Genomic DNA, 25,190 nt, shown 5'->3' on the forward strand with positions numbered 1-25,190 from the left:
TTCCTTACCCTCTTCCTGGGTTCTTCCGCCTAGGATTTCCTCCCGGTGAGTCTCCAGCCAGCTGCCGGGACTGTTCGTCATCCCGCGTCTGGCTACCCAGGCTGCCACCTGCCTGCTGCCCCTCCTTTGTGTCTGTCTCACCCAGGAACGGCCTGTGGGTCTCAGCTGGAGGAAGGCTGAGGACGCGGCTTGGGTCTTCCTGCCCTGCCCAGCTTTGATCCCAGCTCTGACTTCTTGAGGCTCGGCTTTCAGGGGCCGCCATCCATCTCACAGTCGGGACAACCTTTGTGCCTCCAAGTCCTGGCCGGGATGGTGCCATCGAGCTGGGGAGGTTGGAAACACCACAGACTGTCTCCAAATGAAATTGGTTTTATTTTAAAAATTACGAATGCGAGCTGCTTTGTAGAGGGAAAAAAAGGAACCCGTAAGTGTGGAAAGATCAGCCACTCTACACAGACAGCCAGAAACTACACATGCTCCTTGTAGGGAGGCTGGAAAAATATAAACAACGAAAGAGAAGATCAAAATAACTTGTAATCCCTCCATTCTGCCATTTGATTTACTTCCTTTTCGGTTTTTTTCTATGTTCAGCAGTCTCTGATCTTGCCACTTCTTGTGGCTTTTTGCTATCCAGATAGCAGTTTGCTTAGTGCTTTCCTCCCTGGGGGCATATTTGGCTGCTATAAATAGCCTTGCTGTTGGTACAGAGAATCGTTTTGAACACATTGCTCTCTTCGCCTGGCTGGAGATTTCCAAGGCTTTATTCCTCGGTGTGGCATCTTCGACTCGGAGGCACGAAGATGGGCGCCCGGCTTGCTGCACATTGCACTGGCTGTTATTTGGAGAGCAGGCGTGTATCGTGCAGCCCCTGGCGGGTGTATAATGGTGGTGGGAGAAATGACCTCCCACTGGGGTGATGCCTGATGGTGAGCAGATGCTGGTCACCCATGCTGCTGGCTGACATATCCTGAACGATCTGGTTCCGGCGGACCTGCACCTCAGGGTGGGGTTAGAGCAGGGTCCCAGGTCTAGGCAGCATCTGGGCTTACACGATGACCCCCTCCCTTGCCTCAGCTCCTTGGTTCCTCCTGTGCTTATGTCCCTGCAGATCCCCCGCCGCAGCTGGTCCCTGCTCCCAACGTGACCGTGTCCCCGGGGGAGACTGCCATCCTATCCTGCCAGGTCCTAGGCGAGGCCCCCTACAACCTGACGTGGGTCCGGGACTGGCGAGTCCTGCCGGCCTCGACGGGCCGAGTCGCCCAGCTGGCTGACCTGTCCCTGGAGGTCAGGGGCGTCATCCCCACAGATGGTGGGAGGTACCAGTGCATGGCCAGCAACGCCAATGGGGTCACAAGGGCATCCGTCTGGCTCCTGGTGCGAGGTGAGGCTCATTCTGCTGCTGCTGTTCCCTGGTTCAACACTCGACCTAGTGTTTACCCCAGAAGCCGTGACTCCCTCCCTCTGCTCAGACATTGTCTTTGGTAGGCGACAGCAGCCCTTTCAATGTTTTTCGAACTTTCAGGGAGAGAGAATTCTGTAGCCTCCTAGTCAAAGTCTAATGACTCTCACTGCTGGAAAGTTCCTCCTAATACCTAACTTAAATTTCTACTGCTGTAGGCCAAGCCACTTTCACTGTGTCTTGTCCTTTTTTCTGTGCCATCGAGCCCCTCCATTGTTCCCCACTCCCTGACTGCACCCTGCCCAATATGTAGGGCAGGGACTGAATCCTGAACCTTGTGGAAGCTCAGAAGTCAGATGTATTTGGCAGAGATCGGGCAGCACTGACTAGATGGGGGTGGAGAAAAGGTGCGCCAAGAGCACCACATGGAGTTTTAAGATCCTGCATGGCCTCAGGTCTATCGGGAGAGAATCTTAGACAGAGCCTCCTCCCAAGTGTAAAACGAGGATGTTGAACAAGCCTCTCTTGTGCCAGTGGCTTGAGTGGCTGCTGGAGTGTGTGGGGCAGGATTCTGAGGCTGTCTAGGGAAGGGAGGGATCCACCAGTGGTGTCTGTCACAAAGTGTGGGAGGGCTGTGGTTGCTGTTTCTAGATGTGCGGACCTGTGAGCTCTGTTTGAGTCTGACCAGCCTGTTGTTCGTAGTTTCCAAAAGGCCAGGTTAGAACCTAAGCTTGGGGCCAATAGTAGGGCAGGCCTTGGGGTCAACCTCAAGGTCACTGGAGACAGGAGCCATTCCCAGCCCGGGCAGCGGCCTGACATCTCCCTAAGGCTCCCCAGAGTGCTCAACCTGGAGTGGATGTTCCAGGAGCACAGGGCTCCAGGCTGGAATGGTTGGAAAATCAGCCTCCATGTGGCCTGGGGATGTGCTTGGTGGCCGCCTGGTCTACCCAGTTCCCAGAGAAGCCACCCCCGGGGGACTGAAGCCCTCTGGGGTCTTTGCTTTCTCTGTCTTGACCATCTGTGACTGTGGGAGGGGAAGGGCCCGGGGCTGGGTGCCTGGGAAGGCACGGCTGCTCTGATGGGCTCATCCTCACCCATCCACTTTTTGGGTTATAGAGGCCCCACAGGTCAGCATCCACACCAGCTCCCAGCACTTCTCCCAGGGTGTGGAGGTGAAGGTCAGCTGCTCAGCCTCTGGGTACCCCACACCCCACATCTCCTGGAGCCGTGAGGGCCAAACCCTACAAGAGGACAGCAGGTGAGGGGCAGGACTCGCAGGGGACCTCTCTGGGCCTTGGCCTTCCTACCTGTAAATGAGGGAGTAGCATTTGCCTTCCTTGCTCCTGGGATCATTTGAGACTCGGGAGTGAGATCACTTTGGAAACATGATGCCACTGTGTGGGCTCAGTGCTCGGGGGCTCAGGCTGTGCGAACCTGCGCCCGAATCCTGCCCCCATCGTTCAGGCTGTGCGGACCAGCGCCGTAGTCCCACCCCCACCATTCAGGATGCGCAGACCTGCGCCCAAATCCCGCCCCCGAATCCCGCCCCCGCCATTCAGGCTGTGCGGACCTGTGCCGGAGTCCCGCCTCCACCATTCAGGCTCTGCAGAACTGTGTCCAAATCCCGCCCCCACCATTCAGGCTGTGCGGACCTGCGCTGGAGTTCCGCCCTCGAATCCCGCCCCCACCATTCAGGGTGTGCGGACCTGCACCGGAGTCCCGCCCCCACCATTCAGGCTCTGCAGAACTGTATCCAAATCCCGCCCCCACCATTCATGCTGTGCGGACCTGCGCCGCCCGAATCTTACCCCCACCATTCAGGCTGTGTGACCTTGGGCAAGTCGTCTTACCTCTCTGAGCCTCGTGAATAAAATGTACATAAAGTGCTTGGCACAGGCCTAGAGCAAGCCATCAGTACAGAATGGTCGTCTCGAGTGGCATTGTTAATTTGTTGTTAATGATGACTGTGAAGCAACCCCTTGTGTGACCCGATGTGTTTCTATGGCCTGATTCTAGAATCCATGTGGACGCACAGGGAACCTTGATTATTCAGGCGGTAGCCCCAGAAGATGCTGGGAATTACAGCTGCCAGGCGACTAATGAGGTTGGCACTGACCAGGAGACGGTCACCCTCTACTACACAGGTACCCAGGCCGCGAGCATCACATCGCAGGAGAGGGGCCTCCTTCCCTCCCTCCCTCCCTGCCGTCCATCAGTATTTATGGAGCATTTATCTGTCACGTACCGTACTGGGGGCATAGCAGTGAACCATGGTCCCTGTCTGGGTGGAGCTTGTATTCTAAGGAGGAGGCACACACAGGCCAATGGGATGCTTCCTGATGCTGAAGGTGCTGTGAAGAACAGAGAGCCTACTGGTGCGAGGGAGGGACGTGTGCTGGGGGCAAGAGAGAAGCAGCTGCCACGCCCAGGACTCGGTCATGACCTCTCTGAGGCAGTGACCCTTGCCTTAGGGTCACTGTGGGAACAGGGTCGCAGGTGGAGGGACCGGGAGGGGGCATTGAACCTGGGGTGCTCCAGGGGCGGCAAGGAGGCTGGTATGGCAAGAGTAGGGATGAGGGAGAGGGCCCCCTGAAGCTGTGGAAGACTTTCTTTATGACTTTTGAGGTTTGGTTCCAAATTCTGCATCTCTTCCCCACGCAGACCCACCGTCGGTCTCTGCTGTAAATGCCGTGGTGCTGGCGGCCGTTGGGGAGGAGGCTGTGCTGGTGTGTAAGGCATCTGGGGTCCCCCCACCCCGAGTCATCTGGTATCGAGGTGTGTTGATGGGGAAGGGCCCTGAAGGAACAGCTTTCCAGAAAGTGGAGGGTTGGCGGGAGGTGGGGGGTTTTCTGAATGAGGAATCTGGGGAGAACTGGCAGGTTCCAGTACCCCCGCCCCGACCCACAGCCAGTGTCAGAGCTGGTGGGTTCCAGCTCCCCAACCCTCACCCCCAGCCTGTGTTGACACAGCTGTCGTAGGTATTCAGAGCAGCACTGAGCCAGACCCAGATTTGAATTCTGGCTTCCCTGGGTGACCTTGGGCAAGTGACTTGGCATCTCTGAGCCTCAGTTTCCTCATCTGGAAAATGAAAGATTGTGTGAGGATTAAATGAGTTCATATGTGCAAACGTTTTTTTAATTTTATTTTATTTTTTGTTTTATTTATTGATTGATTTTTTTGAGACAGAGTCTCACACTGGCTGGTGTGCAGTGGTGCAATCTCGGCTCACTGCAGCCTCCATCTCCTGGGTTCAAGGGATTCTCGTGCCTCAGCCTCTGGAGTAGCTGGAGTTACAGGGGTGTGCCACCAGGCCTGGCTAATTTTTGTATTTTTAGTAGAGATGGGGTTTTACCATGTTTGACAGGCTAGTCTGGAACTCCTGACCTCAGGTGATCCACTCACCTCGGTTTCCCAAAGTGCTGGAATGGCAGGCGTGAGCCACTGTGCCCGGCCATATGTGCAAAGGTTTTAGAACAAGCCTGGCACATGTGCTGTGCTTGGCATTCTTAGTGATAGTGCCGACGATGAGGTGATTATCTGGAAATGACAGTAATAATGACAGGGTTGTCCTGAGGCCCTGAGGTCGTGGGCAGAGCATTTTCACGGTGCCTGCTGCCAGGCTGGAGTTTGACGGACAGGTGCTGGGGTTGCACTAGGTCTTTCTGGGAGCAGTACTCTGGGCTCCCTCTGAAAGGTCCACCGGGGTCAGCAATACTGTCCCCTCCCACCTGGTCGTGCTCCATCCCTTGCAGCAGCTGCTTGGGACCTCGTCAGAGCCTCACCCTGACTCTGAGAAAGGCAGGGCAGGTGATATTAGCTCAGAGTCGAGCTTTTTTTTTTTAGGGTCACAAGCAAGTGGGCGGCACAGGCTTCTAGATTCCTTCTTCACTGCATATTCTGGCCAAGAGCCCTATCATCCCAGCCCTAGAGCCCCTCTTTAAAAGGTGACCTTACCGTGAACTATTCTTCCATCTTCAGAAGGAAGGAGATTCTGACACGTGCTACATGGATGTCCTGCTAGGTGGACTCTATTCTAGGTGAAGTCAGTCAGACGCAAAAAGACAAATACTCTCTGATTCCACTTACGTGAGTTACCTAGAGACGTCAAATTCATAGAGACGAAAAGATGGGGTGGTGTTCGCCAGGGACTGGGGAGAGGAGAACACGGGGAGTTAGTGTCGAATAGGTTTGGAGTTTCTGTTTAGAGAGATGCAAACAGTTCTGTGGAGGCCAGTGATGGCCACGCCACCGTGTGAATGTACTGGAAGCTGCTGAGCTAAAAATGCACACCTAAAAATGGTTCAGATCGTCAATTTTATGTTATGCATATTTTTCTACGATAAATAAAATAAAAATTAAATTAAATTTAAAAGGACGGTTAGAATCAGGGGTATCCATTAGGCCTCAGGGATGATGGAAGTCAGGCAAGAAAAATGAGGGAGGGGCCAGGCGCGGTGGCTCATGCCTGTAATCCCAGCACTTTGGGAGCGCGAGGTGGGCGGATCACCTGAGGTCAGGAATTTGAGACCAGCCTGGCCAAAATGGTGAAACCCTGTCTCTACCAAAAATATAAAAAATTAGGTGAGTGTGGTGGTGTGTGCCTACAATCCCAGCTACTTGGGAGACTGAAGTAGGATAATTGCTTGAATCCAGGAGGTGGAAGTTGCAGTGAGCCGAGATCATGCCACAGCACTCCAGCCTAGACAACAGAGGAAGACTGTCTCAAAAAAAAAAAAAAAAAAAAAAAAAAAATGAGGGAGGGCTCAGGGTTCCCCAGGCCCCTCCCAGAACTGACCCAGATCTCAGCCTGGACCTGGGGTGGAGGAGTGGACACCAGCGGGGAGGTCCAGACATGGAGTTCTTGAGTGATGAGCCTGTCATGCAGGGCCTGGCTTAACTCCAACCCTGTTCAACAGAGAGAAAGCCCAAGCCCCCTGCACGACTGGACCCAGGGGTCCAGACCTTGGGGCTTAAACCTGCCTCCACCCACCGTCCCCCAGGCCCCAACCTTGTGGAGCTGCAGGCGCCCAGGGTCAGGCTGGAGCAACCTCCCACCCTGGTCTCCATGGTAACAGGGACACCGGCCTGATGCTTTATCCCCTTTGGTCCAGGGGGTCTTGAAATGATCCTAGCCCCTGAGGGCTCCAGCTCTGGGAAGCTGCGGATCCCGGTGGCTCAGGAGAGAGATGCTGGCATCTACACCTGCCGGGCTGTCAATGAGTTGGGTGACGCCTCTGCAGAAATCCAGCTGGCGGTTGGACGTGAGTCTCCCCCTCCCCTGCCCGTTCCCCTTTCCCAGCCTTCTGCCCGCTTCTGAGTAGGGAGGGGAAGCTCTCCCACACCAGTGGCCAGTGTGGATGGCATCATGTGGATCCTGAGTATGTGGGGACAGGGGAAGTCCAGGGGAGGTGGTGCATGCATCAGCTCTTGCTGGGTAACACATAGCCCCCAAATTGTGTGGCTTAAACAATAAGTATTTATTTCACAGTCTGAGGATCAAGAATCTGAAAGTGGCTTGGCTGGGTGATTCTGGCTCAAGGTCCATCCTGAGATTGAAATCAATATCTTGGCTAGGGCCGCAGTCATCTCAAGGTTTGCCTGGGCCTAGGGGATCCATTCCAGGCTAACTGATGGGGCTGTTGGCAGGAGGCTCCCAGAGAAAGAGAGAGAGAGAAAATGTCAGAGGGAAGCCACAGTCTTGGAAGTAACAAGCCATTGCTTCTGCCCTATTCTATTGGTCCCACAGAGCAACCCTGGTGCAGTGTGTGTGGGAGGGGCTACCCACAGGTGTGAAGACCAGGAGGCAGGGATCACTGGGACCAGCTTGGAGGCCCATCGCAGACAGTTTGGTTCAGCTCGGGATGAGACCTGAATTTGAGTCTCGTCTCTGTCCCCACCTAGGTGCCTTGGTCATGTCGTGGAGCCTCAGTTTCCCTCAGTTTCCCATCTGTAAAGTGAGGCTGACTGCAGTACTCCCTTCTGTGGGTTGCTGTGAGGATTCAGTGAGGATCTGTTAGCACAGGGTTAGGCCCATAGTGATTGCTTAGTAAATCGGGGGAGAGGGATGATCATCCACTTGTTTTTAGATGTGGAGTCCAAATTCCTTGGTGACCAGTGCATGGTCTCAGCTGTGACTTCCGGGATGTCTCCATTCCAGGTCGGAGTTCCTGGCACTGGGACTTGCTCAGAAGCTGTGGGTACAGCTCCTTGGCACACAGAGCTGGGACAGATCAGGCTCTAAGTGTTTGCTGAAGCCATGGCGAGAGAGGCGGGTGCTGGAGTTCTAGGGAAGCGCAGAGAATTGAGAATGTGCTGGTCTGGACTGAATGGGCCAGGCTGGGCCAGGGCTGGGTAGGGCAGCTGAGGAGGTCCCAAGACGGGCCAGGCTCTGGCTGGCGTAAGCATAGGTAGGAGGGTCTGACCTCGGGGGGTTGTTCTGTCTCAGGGTTGAGATCCTCTCAGGCTTGGGGTGCTCTTAGCCTTCGTTCGCTTGTTCTGTCTTTCATTCCTCCAACACAGGGTCACCAGGTGCTTGTGTGCCAGGCCCTGTGCTGGGGACACAGGGCGGGTGAGACACAGCACCAGCCTTTGTGTTGCTCATGAGCTCAGGCAGAGAGAACAGAGGACAGGCAATGAGCACGCACAAGGCACCGAGTGGCTGGAAGTTGCATCCTCAGGGGCTGTGGGTACCCAGAGAAGGCTAATCCCAGGAAGACTTCTTGGAGGAGGCGATGTCTAAACTGAAACCAGAAGCACCCAGAAAGATGACGAGCTGGGAACAGTGTTCCAGGCAAAGGGAACAGCATGTGCAGCCCTCCCCACGGCAAGAGAAGTGAGACAGAGAGAGGGTGGGGAGGGGGCGGCAGGACGGCTGCCACCTGATACCAGTCACTCCCCACCTGGGGAGCTGCAGAGGAGTTTGGGCTGTGCCCTGAGGGGGTTGGTGAGAGGTTTCCAGGAGGAGGGCAGTGTACTCAGACTTTTCCACTGTGGCTGGGTTCTCAGGTAGGCTAGGCTGGGCCATGGGCTCAGGAGCCTGATAAGGACAGCCACAGAAACACGAGCTGGCACTTCTAGGGTGTTTGCCAGGTGCTGGCACTAGCCCAGAGCACATTTTGTTGCTGGCTCATGTAACCCTCACAACAACCCTTGGAGACAGAGCTATCATCATCCCCTTTACAGATGGGGGAAAACAAGGCACAGAGAGGTTGCATGCCTTCACCAAGATCACACAGCTGGTGAGTGGCAGAGGTGGGATCTGAACCAAGGGTCTTGCGCTTTCAGCCCCTGGCCTTGAGTCTGATGCTCACCAGCAGAGTGGGCCTGGGTGCTGCTTCCCCTCTCCAAGGCTCGGGCTCCTCATTGCCAAAATGAGATGTGTGAGCAAGAGAGAAGGAAGGCCTGTGGCACGTGAGCTGTGATCCAGCTGCTGACACTGGTATTAGAGGTTCTGGGTGAGCAGATAGGGTGCTCCAGGGAGGGCGCACCTAGTGTTGTGATGGGCTTTGTCATCTTTTGCTCAGCATCTGACTTATTTGAAGCAGAGCCATATTTCTTTTTCTTTTTCTTTCTTTCTTTCTTTTTTTTTTGAAACGGAGTCTCGCTCTGTCGCCTGGGCTGGAGTGCGGTGCAGTGGCGCAATCTCGGCTCACTGCAACCTCTACCTCCTAGGTTCAAGCGATTCTCCCACCTTAGCCTCCTGAGTAACTGGGATTAGAGGCATGCACCACCATGCCCAGCTAATTTTTGTATTTTTAGTAGAGACGGGGTTTCACCATGTTGTTCGGACTGGTCTCAAACTCCTGACCTCAGGTGATCTACCCATCTCGGCCTCCCAAAGTGCTGGGATTATAGAGATGAGCCACTGTGCCTGGCCCAGAGTCATATTTCTTTGGGATCCAGGCTGAGTGCCCGCCTAGACCTATTCCTTTGCCTGTCTGCTGTTGACCTTGGAGCCATGTCCCTGTGGCAGAGTTTCTGGGCTAACTAGGTCAGGGAAAGGATGGACAATGGCCCAGCACCTGTGGGTCTGGGGTGAGCTGGTCTGGCAGCAGTGGTGGGAAATGAAATTTCCTGCCTATCTGGGTGGCAGCTGTGGTCCACCCTTCCTGGCCAAGCTGGCAGAGGTCAGGAACGGGTGTGTACTGTGCCCGCTTCCTGCTGTTGAGCTGAGAGCTGGCTTCCTGGTAGTGTCTGGGGCATAGGAAGGGAGGCACTATACTCCTCTGTGCCAGGAGGACCTGCAGTTGTCGACCAGCCTGCGAGGCACTGGTGGATTATCTTCCGAGCCTGGCATCTGCCAATCAGGAGTCCTAGGCTCCATGCCCAGGTCCGCTGGTATTTGCCTGCATTATTTACCTCTTGGAGCCTCACTTTCCTTGTCTGTGAAACGGGGAGGGTGGTAGCAGAGCTGTGCTCACAGGGCCCTCGAGAGGCTTCCTGAGAATGTGCTTCCCTCAGGGCTTCTATGGAATAAATAATCAATGCATGTGAGCACCCTCCCCACAAAACCTGTGTCCAGGCTGGGTGAGCTGACCAGCACTTGGTGAGGCGGGATGACTCATCACATGGCTGGTTGCCTGACTCTGTGTGGCACCCCCTCCTGAGTTCAGTGCCCTGAGCTGTGGTCTGTGCTTTACTTGATTCCTCTCTAAATGAATGTGTGTGTCCTCTTTATTTTTTTGAGATGGCGTCTTATTCTGTCACCCAGACCGTAGTGCAGTGGTGCGATCTTGGCTCACTGTAACCTCCGCCTCCCGGGTGCAAGTGATCCTCTTGCCTCAGCCTCCCGAGTAGCTGGGATTACAGGCACGTACCACCAGGCCTGGCTAATTTTTGTGTTTTTTGTAGAGATGGGGTTTCTCCATGTTGGCCAGGCTGGTCTCGAACTCCTGACCTCAGATGATCCGCCCACGTCGGGCTCCCAAAGTGCTGGGATTACAGGCGTGAGCCAGTGCGCCCGGACTAAGTGGATATGCCTCCTCTTTCTGTCCTCTCATTTCAGTCCCTGCTTCTTTGTCCCATCCTGGAAGTTCCTGGTTGCCGGGGGCTGAGCTGGGGAACAAGGAGATGTGCTGTTTTGGACACTAAAGACTCTCCGGCCAGCCTTGGGGGAGGGGAGTTGGGGAGAAATGGGCCGGGCTCTGTGATGAGGGGGCCATGGTGAGGTGACTTCTCCATCAGGCACAGCAGGTACTGGCAGAAGGCCCTGCACTTGTAGGGGTCCAGGATGCTTTTCTAATTTTGATTTCTTTTAAAATCAGAAGAAAAAATGACCAATGGTGAATAAAGACAAATCCAGCCTGCATCGTTCATGTCTTTGTGCCAGTGCAGTTATGAAATACAATTTTCCGTGTTTCTTTATGGAGGAGGAGGAGTAAAGGTATCTCGTGGCCGTGACCAGCAGAGCTGCCACCCTAGGTCCAGTCACAGGATTCCCTCTGTGGGAAAAGCGTCCCCCGAGTCCTCAGGAAAGGAGGCTGTGGAGACCCCTCCCCAGGGTCCACTTTGCCCATCTGCACAGTCTTCAGGCCTGAGACTCCTCCCTCCTCCTGGCAAACTGAGTCACAGGGGGCTCTTCTGGGGCTGCCTGCACTCCCCCAGGCCTGCCCCCGTGCTCTGAGCCACAGCCCTGGGTCGGGGGCAGAGGCTAGGGGTGCGGGCTCTCCAGGCAGTGATAAGGAGTCCTACAGCTGTAAGGTACTGGGACCAAAGTGAAAATAGAGTTACCGCCTTCCAGATGGGTAAACTGAGGCCCAGAGTGAGGCTAGGGCTCATTCCCGCATGCCCAGTGAGGCAGAGGCAGAGTAGGGGCCTTCAGGCCAGTGTCTCTTTCGCTGGGGGAGCAGCAGGGGCAGGGGAGTCACCACCTCTGTCATCTGACTTCACCAGGGCCTTTCCCCTGGAAAATCCCCGGGAGGGGACTGTGGCCTGACCAGCTTGGTCTGTGCTCTCACCCTCAGCAGCTCTGAGAGTGCCTCCTGCAGTTGGTCAGCAGCTTCACCTGCAAGCAGGAAGTTAGTTACCCCTTCCCTTTGAACCTGCCCTAGACGAGTGCCTTCCTTCCTCCCTCTCTCCCTCCCTCCCTCCCTCCTTCCCTTCCTCCCTCCCTTCCTTCCTTCTGCCCTAGATAAGCTCCTTCCTTCCTTCCTTCCTTCCTTCCTTCCTTCCTTCCTTCCTTCCTTCCTTCCTTCCTTCCTTCCATCCATCCATCCATCCATCCATCACCTGTCTCTGGGTGCTTACAGCTCTCACCCCAAAAAACTGACCATGGCCAAGGCAGAAAAGGTCATTCCCGGTGAGCCACAGTGGCCATGGAGCCAGCTCACTGTCCTCCCTGGGTCACGCAGAGGGTCACCTCGGAGTCTGTGTGAGGAGGGGACTGGGAGCCAGAAAGCAGAGATGAGGCCCTGGGCAGAGCACTGGACAGGGAGTCCAGCCTCTCGCCTGACCTCAGCAGGACTCGGGGCCTCAGCCTCCCGCCTGTACAGTGAAGGGCACACCAGACAGAGGACCTTCAGCTCCAGCATATGAGGGTCCTGGGCTCCTGCCTTATTTGGGGGGCTCCAGGTTAGCAGGGGGAGGGATGGCTGCAGAGACTCATGGAGTCACAGTTGTCTGCATGGGTCCAGGACACAGCAGTGAGCCCGGGATTTGGCTGCTTTGGAATCCACTCTTGCAAGAAGATGGAGGGGGTGAGTGCAGCTCTGGCTGGGGCAGCCACCAGGTGCTGGGGGGGATGCAGGGGTGGGGTGGTTGAGAGCCTGGGCTTTAGCATTGCACAGACCAGGGCTCTGATATTAGCCCTGCCACTGGCTTCAAGCTGTGACCTTGGGCAGGTTCCTTCATCTCTCCAACCTTTAGTTTCCTCATCTGTGAGGTGGGGATTGTGATGGTATCCATTATGAGTTCATCGAGCCATGACTGAAATCGTGGTTACAGTAAGTGCTGGTCTTCATGCCTGTTACTTAGGGATGCCAGATTGTACCCTTTACACTTGAGCCTCGAGGCTGCAGTGAGCTATGATTGTGCCACTGTGCTCCAGTCTAGATGATAGAGCGAGACCCCACCATCTCTCTCTCTCTCTCTCTGTCTTTTTTTTGGAGACAGAGTCTTGCTCCGTCACTCAGGCTGGAGTGCAGTGGCGCTATCTCGGCTCCCTCCAACCTCTGCCTGCTGGGTTCAAGTGATTCTCCTGCTTCAACCTCCTGGGTAGCTGGGATTACAGGTGCCCAACACCATGCCTGGCTAATTAATGTATTTTTTTTTTTTTTAGTAGAGACGGAGTTTCCCCATGTTGAACCCGGGAGGCAGAGGTCGCAGGGAGCCGAGATTGCGCTACTGCACTCCAGCCCGGGCGACAGAACGAGACTCTGTCTCAAAACAAACAAAAACAAACAAACTAGAGTCAGGAGACAAAGCAGGGCTGTTCGGGGCTGAGGAGGGCAGGGAATTGAAAGTGATCTGGGAGGAGAGGGATCAGAGGCATGCTTGGAGCCGGAGGCTGGAGCTGGGTTCTGCGGTCGGGCTGGGTGCAGCTGGGGAAGGTAGGCTGTTACGGTGGTCTGCTCGGGGTAGGTGAGGTGTGGCAAAGCTGTACCCCTGGCGGCCAGGGCTCTGCCGGAACAGTGACCTTGTCTAGGGCGGGTCCAAGCAAAGGCTTTCTGGGATTCTGGGATTCTGAGCTTCGGCGGCTGCCAGACCCCGATGAGAAAGGGTGGTGTCTGAGGTTGGATCCAAGACTGTCTTCCTCCTCGCAGTAATTTTCCAAGTTGTGTTTATATCTGCCTGGAACTTCTCTAATCCCTGAGGCCAGGAGGGAAATTTGCTGTCATGATTTGGATGGATGAAGGGTATTTCTGGAGACAGATGGAAAGAACAAGGAGGTAGAGGCTTTTCCGGGGTGCCAGACTCAAAGGGTTAAAAAAAAAAAAAAAAGGCCAGGGACCTCCCTGCTACAGGGGCCTGGGACAAGGACCTGAGGACAGTGCCCAGAGGCTGCCGAGGGAAGGACCTGGACCCACTTGGCTTGGACCTGCTCCTGGCCTGCTGAAGGAGAGACAGGATCTTGAGTTTCTGTTTTGGGAAATAACTTCTTTTTTTTTCTTCTCCTGATTATAAAAGTCAAATGATGCTTAGGAAAAAAAAAAAAAAGATGTGGAAGAAACACTGCAAGCTATTAATAGTGGTTACCTTAGGGAAGGGCGTGGGATTTGGGGTGTGTGGAGCAAGAATAAGGAGAATTTCTGCCCTTTGTGTATTATTAGCATGTCTTATACCTCCTGGTTTCCAGGACAGTTCTTGTTTAGCCAGTTGTCCTGGGGTCACTGTTAGTGCAGCCCCTTTTCACTCTCGAGTGGCCAGTTCAGACCCTCATGTATAAGGTCACGTTATTTATAACAAGCAAGTTTTAATTCTGCACGCTCTTTACAAAATAGTTCAGCCAACAGGGCAAGCTCTAGAGAAGAGGGCGAAGAAGACCTATAATCCTCCACGACGCTGGCTGTTTGGGGTGGCGACCACAGAAGGGGCTGTGGAAATGGCAGCTGAGTCCCGCCAGGGCCCCCAGGCCATGCTCCCCTCCACAGAAGTGGGCCTGGCTTAGGCCAGGCGGTTAAGCATCAAAGGGGAGCTCAGGACACCTCCCAGAGGAAGCCCCTCTGGCCCAGGAGGAGGCGAGGGGTAGGGGAGGGTAGGCAGGGGTAGAAGTGAAGGCTCACCCTCAGCTCCTGTGTCAGCAGGTCACAGTCAGACTCAGAAACACACCTTGCAGCCCCTTGGAGGGGCTTCCCGGGAGGTGTCACCGTCAGGACTGGGCCTGTTGCTCTCCTTAGCCTCTGGGGCAAAGCCAGGCCCCTGAGACCCCACGCACTATCCCACGAGTCACTCCCTCTGCCTCATCCCAAGAGCTCTCCAGGGCTGGAGAGCTTGGTCACACTTCGGCTGGGGGGCTCTGGCCAAGTCATTCCGCTACTCTGACCCTGGTCATAATCAAGACCATGAAACCCACTACCCACCTGGCTGATTGACAGCCCACTTTAAGGGGCTGTTGTGTGGATAATCTGTACTAAGTGCTTAGCACAGTTCTTGCCACATGCTGTCACACACGTGTACACTGCTGTGGTTACCATAATTACTACTGCACCTACCCCACCACCCACGGTGTACTACACTCAGCTCAGGTTGACCCTGGAGCCCTGGACAGGAGTCGGCCCCTAGGTTCACAGGGGCAATAGTACAGGGGGAGGAGAGGGAGGCAGTTCTTTAGGGACCTGACACTGAGCAGATCCAGCCTCCGGGCATGGTTGACTGGTCACCTCCCTGCAGATGCGCCCCAGCTGACGGAGCTGCCCCGGGATGTCACTGTGGAACTGGGAAGGAGTGCCCTCTTGGCATGCCGGGCCACAGGCCGCCCGCCCCCGATGGTCACCTGGCGCCGTGGAGACGGCCAGCCTCTGGGACTCAGGCTGGGGGCCGGGCGAGGCAGCAAGTCTCGGCAGCCAGATTCGGGAGTGCTGTTCTTTGAAAGTAAGAGATCGGGGCTGGTGGGGGGTGGGCAGGGAGACAGGAGGGCCTCTGACACCCCAAACCCCCAGGCCGGTGGCTGAGAGCAGGGCCCTGACCCCCAGCACTGACCATAGAGCAGAGGCTGATACGCCGTCACACTTCGGCTGGGTGGCTCTGGCCAAGTCATTCCGCTACGCTGACCCTGGTCATAATCACGACCATGAAACCCACTACCCACCTGGCTGATTGACAGCCCACTTTAAGGGGCTGTTGTGTGGATAATCTGTACTAAGTGCTTAGCACAGTTCTTGCCACATGCTGTCACACACGTGTACACTGCTATGGTTACCATAATTACTACTGCACCTACCCCACCACCCACTGTGTACTACACGCCAGGCCCGAGGGCAGGCACTGTGTCAACCCCTCCCAATCACACCACAAGATACAGGCCAATTACCCCCATTCCACAGATAAGCAAACTGAGGCTTTCTCACCCTTCCAAGGTCTAGCCGTGTCCCTCACCCCTTCCCTCTCTGCCATCCCAGCCTTCCCTCCTGAACCTCTGTAAGGCCAGGCCACGCCCAGGGGCTGTCTCTGCACCTGGGGAACTGGAGCCCTTGGGGGTTGCAGCTGTGGTGTGCCTTGGCAGTCACACCTGCCTCTCTCGTGCCCCTCAGGTGTGGCCCCAGAAGACCAGGCCTCGTATGTCTGTGAAGCTCGAAACGTCTTTGGGAAGGTCCAAGCCGAGGCCCAGCTCATCGTCACTGGTCACGGTTCGCTGGTGGATCTGAGGGCCCTGGGAGGTGGGGGGGCAGGTGCTCCCTGGGGGCACAGCAAGGCTGTGGGCGCCTCCAGGGAGCCTCTCCTGGCCCATCTGTTGGAACAAATGAATCCACAGCCAAATTCTCCAAGAGCAGCACCTGTGCCCCTGCATCCTGGGCAAGGTCCTGGGGGTCCTGTGACCCTTTAGGATCCCCAATTCTGATGTATCTCCCAGTTTCCTGGGGAGAGAGAGGGGAGCAGGAGCCTCTGTCCCCTAGACAACCACCCAGGGCACCTATTGTGGCTGACACCGGCTCCTCTCCCCACAGCCCCGCCACAGATCGCCAGCAGCGCCCCCACCGTCCGGGTCCTGGAGGGGCAACCTGTGTCCCTGCCCTGCGTCGTCCTGGCTGGGCGGCCCCTCCCGGAAAGGCACTGGCTCAAGGATGGCCGGCCCGTGAGTGCTGGGCTCCTCTGGGTGCGGTGGGCCGTGGCACCTGGGGAAGGAGGGGGCTGTCACAGCCACGCCCCGGTCTCTGCTTGGCTGTTTCCCCTCCTGGGAATGTCCTCTTCCTTCTGCCCTCTTTTTGGCCCCATTTCAGAACCTTCTCTGATAATGCACTGATGGTGTTTGCTGCCCTCTAAAGTCCTGCCGGCTGTCAGATGGGTCATGGCTGCTGGACCCCTGGGAAGTCTGCAGGGGAATCGTGTGCCTCGGGAGTGCTGTGGGCCAGGGAGCAGGGATTTAGTGGAGGCCCAGTCTCAGTGCAGTGGTCTCCTCGGTTCTTATGATTCCAGAGCAGGGATGTGACCTGTGCAGTTTACTTTCTGCTCCAAATACCAGTGCGTGCCGAACGCACAGTGGTTGCCTTATCAATCAGTTCACGTCCATTTGATTTTCTTGGTGTTCTTCTGTTTGCCCTCTTCTTTTTTTCTTTTCTTTTCTTTTTTTTTTTTTGAGACGGAGTCTCGCTCTGTTGCCCAGGCTGGAGTGCAGTGGCCGGATCTCAGCTCACTGCAAGCTCCACCTCCCAGGTTTACATCATTCTCCTGCCTCAGCCTCCCGAGTAGCTGGGACTACAGGCGCCCGCCACCTCGCCGGCTAGTTTTTTGTATTTTTTAGTAGAGACAGGGTTTCACCGTGTTAGCCAGGATGGTCTCGATCTCCTGACCTCGTGGTCTGCCCATCTCAGCCTCCCAAAGTGCTGGGATTACAGGCTTGAGCCACTGCGCCCGGCCTGCCCTCTTCTATTGACTCTTTCATTACCTCTTCCCTTTCCTGAATTCTTCTGCCTGGTCTCAGACACACTGGGTCCCTGTGCCCTGCAGGCTACAAAAAGGTGCCTTCCCAACTCTGCATTCCCAGGAGAGACTCTCGTGGGCCCAGCTTCGGTCAGGCCCACCCTGGTCCAATTGGCCGAGGGAGAGGTGGGGTCAGGGTATGCAGGGGTCAGGCCCACCCAGCCCTGCAGGGTCTCTGGAGGGCTTGACTGGGCACTCAACAGGGACTCACAGAGCTCCTCAGCCTTCTCTGAGCCCCCGGACTCTCAGTCCTGGCTGCTCCCTGCTGGCTTGATGGGCAGCGTAGTTTCCCGAGGGTTCTCTCTCAGCTGCCTCTGAGTGAGACCCGAGGCTAAGCTGGTGCTTCCTCACCCCTACCAGCTCCCATCTGGTAACCGGCATTCCATCCGAGCGGATGGCAGCCTCCACCTTGACCGAGCGTTGCAGGAGCACGCGGGGAGGTACCGGTGTGTGGCCACCAACACGGCCGGCTCTCGGCATCGGGACGTGGAGCTGGTGGTCCAGGGTGAGTCCTGGGGCCCCCGAGGTGGTGGTCATGGGGCAGGGAACATGATGGGGTGGGGGAATGTGCAGAGGTAACTTGATCTTGAATGCATTTGCTTTAAAAAATCGCACAAGTGATATATATTCTCTGTGGGAAAATTAGGGATTTGACAAATTAAAAAAATACTCTCATAATACCAGTAGCTAAGAATAACCAGATTTTGCATTTGGGCATGTATCTTTTCATACTCTATACACACACACTCTCTATATATATCACACACATCTATATGTAGTATATATATACACTATGTATACATAGAATATATATTATTTATACATGATTCTTGCAGATTCTTTGTATGTTCTTATAAATTACATAAAAATTATCTATCATCTATTTATCTACCTATCATTTATCCATCTAATCTATCTACCTGTTTACAAACCTAGTTAAAAACCAAATAGGATCACACACTGTCATTGTCTTGGCCCCTGAGTATTTCCGTGACAAGATGTTATGGCTGTTCTGTTTTCTGTCAATTAAGATTCAGAGGCATCAGTTTAATAAGGGGATGACCATGCCCCCTGATTATCTAATTATCTGATTATCTGTACCCCCCCAACACCACCACGTCCCCCACAACCCGGGAACGAACAGCCTCATACCTACACATTGTACATGACCTCGTACCTACGTGACCAATTCTTTCCTTAGGATAAACCCATTAATGTGGATTAAGTTTTGCATCACAGAGATGATACGTTTTTGGAATTTTTAGTGTTTTGCCCAGCTGCTCTCCTGCCCACAGCACTGGGTTCTTCTGTTCACCCAACCGGGAACCACTGTGCTTTTTAATGTAAGATGAGACATTTCAAACTAAATGTGGTTATGTTTTGTGATTTACCAAGTATGTTAATTTCGTCTTCTTTCTTGTTGGTTGCATAAAGCCCCCAAGGGACTAGTGGGAAGAACGCTCGTTCCCCATTTTATAGGGGAGTACAAAGTCAGAAGGGCTGGGTTGAGCACGCAGGTGTAGTTCTAGGTGTCATCCCCTCATAATTCCAGATCCAAATCGCCATCCAAGGTTGAGTGTGTACCACGTGCCAGGCATCTGCTAGTTTCTATATATGATTCCACTCAGTTTCACCCCCTAACTTCCCACTGTGCCCTCACAGCGGCTTCTGCAGGGCTGACACGAACAGGTTCAGTCTCTCTTGGCTTAGTTCATCTCCATTCAGCAAATATTTCTGGGCCTCTGCTGTCTTTGGCCACCTGGGAGTCCAGAAGGGCGTTTTCCTCCCTAAAGGAGCTCCAAGTGCTAGCGTCAGAGCCCCTGGCTTCCGGATTCCTCTCCTGGCTTCTCCATGCCTAGTTGCCCCTCCCTCGCTCCCCTTAGAGACCCCCGTTTTCAAGCCTGCCAATCTGAGTGGTACCCAGGGTGGGCGTGATACCTGTTTTTAAGCTCACTGTGTTCCGCAAACACTGCTCATCTATCCATTCCAGAAGGGACGACCAGGGAATTGGGGTTAAATTAGCTTTTGTGCTGATCAGGGCATATGGGTACCAGAAGATTAAGTGGCTTATCCAGAGCCTCAGAGCAATGAATCAGCGCAGCTGATTCCCAAGCACATGCTACCTTCTGTGTGGGGAAGGCAAAAAAAACTGACAATGGCAGGCAGTGGTGGCTCAGGTATTGTGCCAGTTTTACTCTCCCGTTGAAAGCTTTTATTTTTTTTGTTTTTATTTATTTATTTATTTCTGAGATGGAGTTACTCTGTTGCCCAGGTCGGAGTGCAGTGGCACGATCTCGGCTCACTGTCACCTCCGCCTCCCGGGTTCAAGCGATTCTCCTGCCTCAGCCTCCCGAGTAGCTGGGATTGCAGGCATGTGCCACCACACCCAGCTCATTTTTGTATTTTTAGTAGAGATGAGTTTCACCGTGTTGGCCAGGATGGTCTCAAACTCCTGACCTCAGGTGATCTGCCCACCTCGGCCTCCCAAAGTGCTGGGATTATAGGCGTGAGCCACCGTGCCTGGCCTGAAAGCTTTGAAAATTGTCAAATATACATAACATATATCATTTTGACGATGTTTAGGTGTGCGGTGGTGTTAGTACATTCACATTGCTGCAGGACTATCACCGCTATCCATCTCCAGGACTTTCTCACCATCCTGAACGGAACCTCTGTCCTCATTAAACATTAGCTCCCCATTCCCAGCTCCCCTCAGCCCCCTAGGAGCCACCCTTCTACCTCCTATCTCTATGAACTTGCCTATCTAGGGACTTCATATAAGTGGAATCTTACAGTATATGTCCTCCCGTGTCTGTGATTTCACTTAGCATGTTTTTAAGGTTCATCCATGGTGTAGCATGTGTCAGAATTTTATTCCTTTTAAAAAAATAGCCTGGACTTTTAAGGGGAGTTTAAGTTTATAGAAAAATTGAGAAGAAGGTACAGAGATTTCCCACGTACCTCTGGCTCCCGCCATGCGCAGCCATCTTCACTGTCAGCATCCCCCAGAGCGGCCCGTTGTTACCACTGAAGACACGTCATAATCGCTCCAAATCCCAGAGTTTACACTGGGGTTCCCTCTTGGTGGTGTTTATTTATTTTATTATTTATTTATTTATTTTTGAGATGGGTTCCCTCTTGGTGTTTTTTTTTTTTTATTTTTCATTTATTTATTTTGAGATGGAGTCTCACTCTATGGTCCAGGCTGGAGTGCAGTGGTGCAATCCCAGCTCACTGCAACCTCCACCTCGCAGGTTCAACTAATCCTCCTGCCTCAGCCTCCTAAGTAGCTGGGACTACAGGCGCCCACCACCACACCCAACTAATTTTTGTATTTTTAGTAGAGATGGGGTTTCACCCTCTTGGCCAGGGTGGTCTCGAACTCCTGACCTCAGGTGATCTACCCACCTTGGCCTCCCAAAGTGCTGGGATTACAGGTGTGAGCCACCGCACCTGGCCCTTGGTGTCGTTTATTTTGTGGGTTTGGACAAATACATAGTGACACGGACCCATCACTGCAGTATCACCCAGAGTAGCTTCACTGCCCTGCAAATCCTCTGGGCTCTGCCTCTTCCTCCCTCCCTCCCCCAACCCTGGCAACCACTGATCTAGTTTTGTCTTTTTTTTTTTCTTTTTCTTCTTTTTTTTTTTTTTTTTTGGAGACAAGAGTCTCACTCTGTCTCCCAGACTGAAGTACAGTTGTGCAATCTCGGCTCACTGCAACCTCCGCCTTCCGGTTCAAGCAGTTCTCCTGCCTCAGCCTCCCGAGTATCTGGGATTACGAGCATGCATCACCATGTCCAGCTAATTTTTGCATTTTTAGTAGAGGCGGAGTTTCACCATGTTGGCCAGGCTGGTCTCGAACTCCTGACCTCAAGTGATCTTCCCGCCTCAGCCTCCCAAAGTGCTGGGATTACAGGCGTGAGCTACCGCGTCCGACTGCTTTGCCTTTTACAGAATGTCATATAGTTGGAATTAATTTCATTCCTTTTTAAGGGTGAATACTCTTCCGTTGTGTGCACACACCACATGTTGTGTGTCCATGCATCGCTGATGGACATTTGGCTGTTTCTACCTTTTGGCCCCTGTGAATGATGCTGCAATGAACCTTGGCTTTGACATTGGTTTATTTATAACAGTGCCACCTAGAATCCATCCTACTGCCACCCACCACATCACCAATGAAGGGGTTCCGGCCTCTCTCCCCTGCGTCGCTTCAGGAGTTCCCGCCCCCACCATCACCTGGACCAAGGTGAGCAGTGCCTGTTACCAAGAGGGTAACCGGAGAGGTAGGCCCAGTGTGTCATGGGACAGAGGTGTGGGCTTTGCTGATGTCACCTGTGTCTCTGCCCTAGGAAACCAATGCCCTGACCTCCAGAGGTCCCCACTACAATGTCAGTAAGGAGGGCACCCTGCTCATCGCCCAGCCGTCCGCCCAGGATACAGGGGCCTATGTCTGCACGGCCACCAACACCGTGGGCTTCTCCAGCCAGGAGATGCGGCTTTCTGTCAACAGTGAGTGATGCCAACCCTGTCCTGGGAGGGGGGGCTCAGTGGATGTGGAGACAGAGAGTCCCACCTCAGCCCTGTGGAGCCTGAGGCGGGGAAGCTGTTGCATCAGCAAGTCCTGCAAAGACACGTAGCTGTGCACAGGACCCACGTCCCCAGCAGTCCTCTCACCTGTCTCTCTCTGCCCCAGACCCTCTGGTCTCCTTTTCGTTTCTGGAACGGTCCGACCTGCCTCAGGGCCTGCGCACATGCAATTCCTTCCATTTGGAATGCCGTTCCCCCACCTCTGGGCCCAGCTGACTGCTCCCAGCCGTCAGATCTCAGCTCTCCCTGATCCCCCAGGCCGGTCAAGTCACCTTGCTGTAAACTGTGGAATATCCCCTTCTTGGCACCCATCACAGCTGTGATTCAATAATTAATCGCATAGCGAGCTTTTTGGTACCAGTATTGCCAAAGGACCCTAAAGGCTCTGAAGACGGGGCGGGACCTGTCTCCTTCGCTGCCATCCCTGGCATTCCCTGCAGGGCTGGCACTCAGTAAATACGTCTGAGAGGAGTGAGCAAATGCATAAGCCAGGCTTTTTCTCTCATAGACCCTTACAGCCAACATTTTTATATTGCAGAAAAAATTCCTAATGGGCGAGCATTTCCTCTCTGAACTACAAATGTACAGGGAATACGGGAGGGCTAGATGGGTTCTGATGTCCCCAACTGGCTAACTTCTTTCATTGTTGCTACTCACACAGGTAGTGAGTGCCTTCCTTGTATGAGCTCCAAGGTAGAAAGGCGGCCGGGGTGGGGGGGAGGAAGGAAGGGTACCACGCAGTCTCTGCCATCGAGAACTCTTCAGCTTAAGGTGAGAGAGAGCGGTGACATGCCCAGATTGCCATCAATCCCTCACCAGGCTTCGAGAGGTCCAGAGGGAGGGTCTGTGCATTCTTTGGTGACTGATATCGTGGGAATAAGTGACTGAGCAAGGGGAGAAGGTAAAGAGAGAGGAGGAGTTAAGAGCCTTTCAGAGTGTCCCTGGGGAAGGGATGGCAGGGAAGCCAGAAGAGAAGCCAGAGGAGGCACAGACCCTGGGGCAGGAGGGACCGAGTCAGGGTCCTCAGAGCAAGGTGCTGGTGGGGAGATGGGTAGGGGAGGACTGAGCGAAAACCCTGGGACCTGAGTCCCACCCTCAACCTGCACTGTCCCCCTTCTGACAGCCACACCCGCCTTCTGGACCTCCTGAGGGTTGAGGGCCCAGTACCGGCTCTGCCTCCTGGGGGAGCTGCCCCACGGCCCGGGGCACTCATGGCCCCGAGTTCCCTCTGCCCTGCTGACAGCCTCTGCTTACTCCCCCCGCAGCCAAACCCAGGATCCACATGAATGGGTCACATAATGCAGATGTGCCTCTGAGAGTCACAGCGAAGGCTGGCGAAGAGGTGACCCTGGATTGCGAGGCCGAGGGCTCCCCACCCCCACTGGTCACCTGGACGAAGGACTCCCACCCTGTACCGCCCATCACCAACAGGTAACCCCAGTCCCATGGCCTCAAGCGACAGAGCTTAGGGCTGGAGGGAAGCCTGCCTCAGGTGACCAGTGACCCAGCGGGTGTCTTGGACCCTGCAGTCTCTCCCATAGGGTGCTCCTGGGCTTCCACACACAGGGCTATTGTCCACGGGCCCCCAGAAGCCTGGAAGGGGCCTCTGGAGGGTGCCTAGAAGGCCAGGGTGAGACTCCCCGTCTGAAATAACATGCACGGGGCATTGCCTGCAGGATCCTGTTTAATCTGCACAGCCACCCTTGATCTCTGACAGGGTACTCAGCCAGGGGGTGAGCTGCTGGCCATCACCTGGCTAGAAAACAGCAAAGCCAGGGCTGGGACCACATCCCCGCCATGACACGCACCACCCCCACGCCGGCTTTGCAGACCAGGTGTCTGGCGGCTGGGCTGTCTGACTCAGCTGCTCCTGGTCTGGGATCCTGGGAGTGGGCGGATAGGGAAGAGGCTGGCTTGGGTGTCCTTCAAAGCCACGCCATACCCCCCAGGAAGGGATGTGGGGGATGCTAGGGCGCTTGCCCCTGGCTGGGGGGTTCTGTGGCTCAGTTTGGTGACATCAGCCCTGGCAGAGTCTTTGAGATGTTCCAGACCCAGAAGATCTCGGAGCAGCCTGCTCTGTAATGTGACCCCCGCCCCCACCATGTGTCAGTGCATCTCAGAACATCTGTTTGGTGAGTCCTGCCAATCCTTGCAGCCGGGCACCCCTAAAGGTGGCGGAGGCCCAGGGAGCTGGCCCTGGGCATCATCGGTGCGGTCCCCCGTGCCCTTTTGGCGTCGCTGTAGCTCTATGTTGTGAGGTGAGGGTGTGGCAGGGGCCGCAGGGGCCCACAGCTCCCCTAGAAAGCCTGGTCCTAGCTCTGCGGCTGGGCGGTGGCCCTCAGCTGGAGGATGCGTGTTGATTTATGGCTTGTTACTGAAACGGGAACCGCATTCCCATTTGTTCTCCGCTCTCTCGCCGGTGGTGCGTTAATAGGTCAGCCGGGAGCTGTAAATTTGCGAAAGCCGCTTTTGCAATCCTAGAGTTGTGTTGTGTTCCCTCTCCCTTGCCCTCTTCACTTTGTGCTGGCTTACACTGTTTTATCTCCAGATTTGGGAGATTCCGAGAGTTTATCTAAATGAGGGGGAAAATGTGCTGGGAGGCGGGGGTGGGGTTAAGTGCTCAGGCCCTGCACACCCGGTAGGGAACCGCCTGCTCCCTTCTTAGTCGTGCGACCTCGGGTGGCCACTGGCTCCTCTTGGCCTGTTCCTCCATCTGCAAAGTGGACGTTATTTAAATAGCACCCTTGTGGGGTAATGACGGATGTGCCGTGCTTAGGAAGTCAGATGTGCTGAAAACTTGCTCCCTTTCATATGATTTCCCTGCTGTTGCCGTTCGCAAACTGAGGCATCCTCTCCAGCTTTTACAAATTTATCCTCATCCGACCACACCTATTATCTCAATTGTCACCTGCTTTTTAAATATAAAAGCTTTATTGAGATGTAATTCACATACTGTATCCTTCGCTTATTTAAAGGACACAGTTCAGTCAGTTCAGTGCTTTTAGTATATTCAGACGGTGCAGCCGTTACCACAACCAATTTTAGAACATGTTCATCACCCTCCCCCAAAAAACTTCATACTCATTGGCAGCCACCAGCCCCCCATGTCTGCTCCAGCCCCACTGCAGCCCCTGACAGCCACTGACCTGCTTTCGGCCTGTTTTGGATATTTCGTATAAATGAATTACATGGGGCCTTTCGTGTCTGGCTTCTGTCACCTAACTTAATGTCTCCTTAACCAGATTAGCGCTTGCTTCCTTTTAATGGCCGAATAGCGTCCCATCGTGCAGGTGGCTCACCTTTTGTGTGTCCACTCATCAGTTGATGTGCACTGGGATGTTCCCACCTTTTGATGACTGTGAAAAGCCTTACATTTTTTTTTGAGACGGAGTTTCGCTCTTGTTGCTCAGGCTGGAGTACAATGGTACGATCTTGGCTCCCTGCAACCTCACCTCCCCGGTTCCAGTGTAGCTGCCTCAGGCTCCAGTGTAGCTGGAATTACAGGCACCTGCCACCACGCCTGGCTAATTTTTGTATTTTCAGTACAGATGGGGTTTCACCATGTTGGTCAGGCTGGTCTCGAACTCCTGGCCTCAGGTGATCCACCCGCTTCGGCCTCCCAAAG

General features: G+C 54.5%; 1 protein-coding gene across 1 annotated transcript in view; it reads left to right on the forward strand.

Moving 5' to 3' along the window:
* HMCN2 (hemicentin 2) overlaps nucleotides 1–25,190 on the forward strand; it is a 171,512-nt gene that overhangs the window by 39,915 nt on the left and 106,407 nt on the right. The window contains exons 11-22 of the mRNA XM_031654639.1: nucleotides 1,109–1,381; nucleotides 2,516–2,657; nucleotides 3,416–3,543; nucleotides 4,061–4,174; nucleotides 6,511–6,660; nucleotides 14,726–14,926; nucleotides 15,586–15,681; nucleotides 16,000–16,127; nucleotides 17,333–17,477; nucleotides 21,112–21,224; nucleotides 21,328–21,487; nucleotides 22,831–22,996. Coding sequence (XP_031510499.1) covers nucleotides 1,109–1,381; nucleotides 2,516–2,657; nucleotides 3,416–3,543; nucleotides 4,061–4,174; nucleotides 6,511–6,660; nucleotides 14,726–14,926; nucleotides 15,586–15,681; nucleotides 16,000–16,127; nucleotides 17,333–17,477; nucleotides 21,112–21,224; nucleotides 21,328–21,487; nucleotides 22,831–22,996 — 1,816 coding nt within the window. The remainder of the gene's footprint in view (nucleotides 1–1,108; nucleotides 1,382–2,515; nucleotides 2,658–3,415; nucleotides 3,544–4,060; nucleotides 4,175–6,510; nucleotides 6,661–14,725; nucleotides 14,927–15,585; nucleotides 15,682–15,999; nucleotides 16,128–17,332; nucleotides 17,478–21,111; nucleotides 21,225–21,327; nucleotides 21,488–22,830; nucleotides 22,997–25,190) is intronic.

Source organism: Papio anubis, chromosome 13 (assembly GCF_008728515.1).
Source record: "Papio anubis isolate 15944 chromosome 13, Panubis1.0, whole genome shotgun sequence".
Classification (NCBI taxonomy): Eukaryota; Metazoa; Chordata; class Mammalia; order Primates; family Cercopithecidae; genus Papio; species Papio anubis.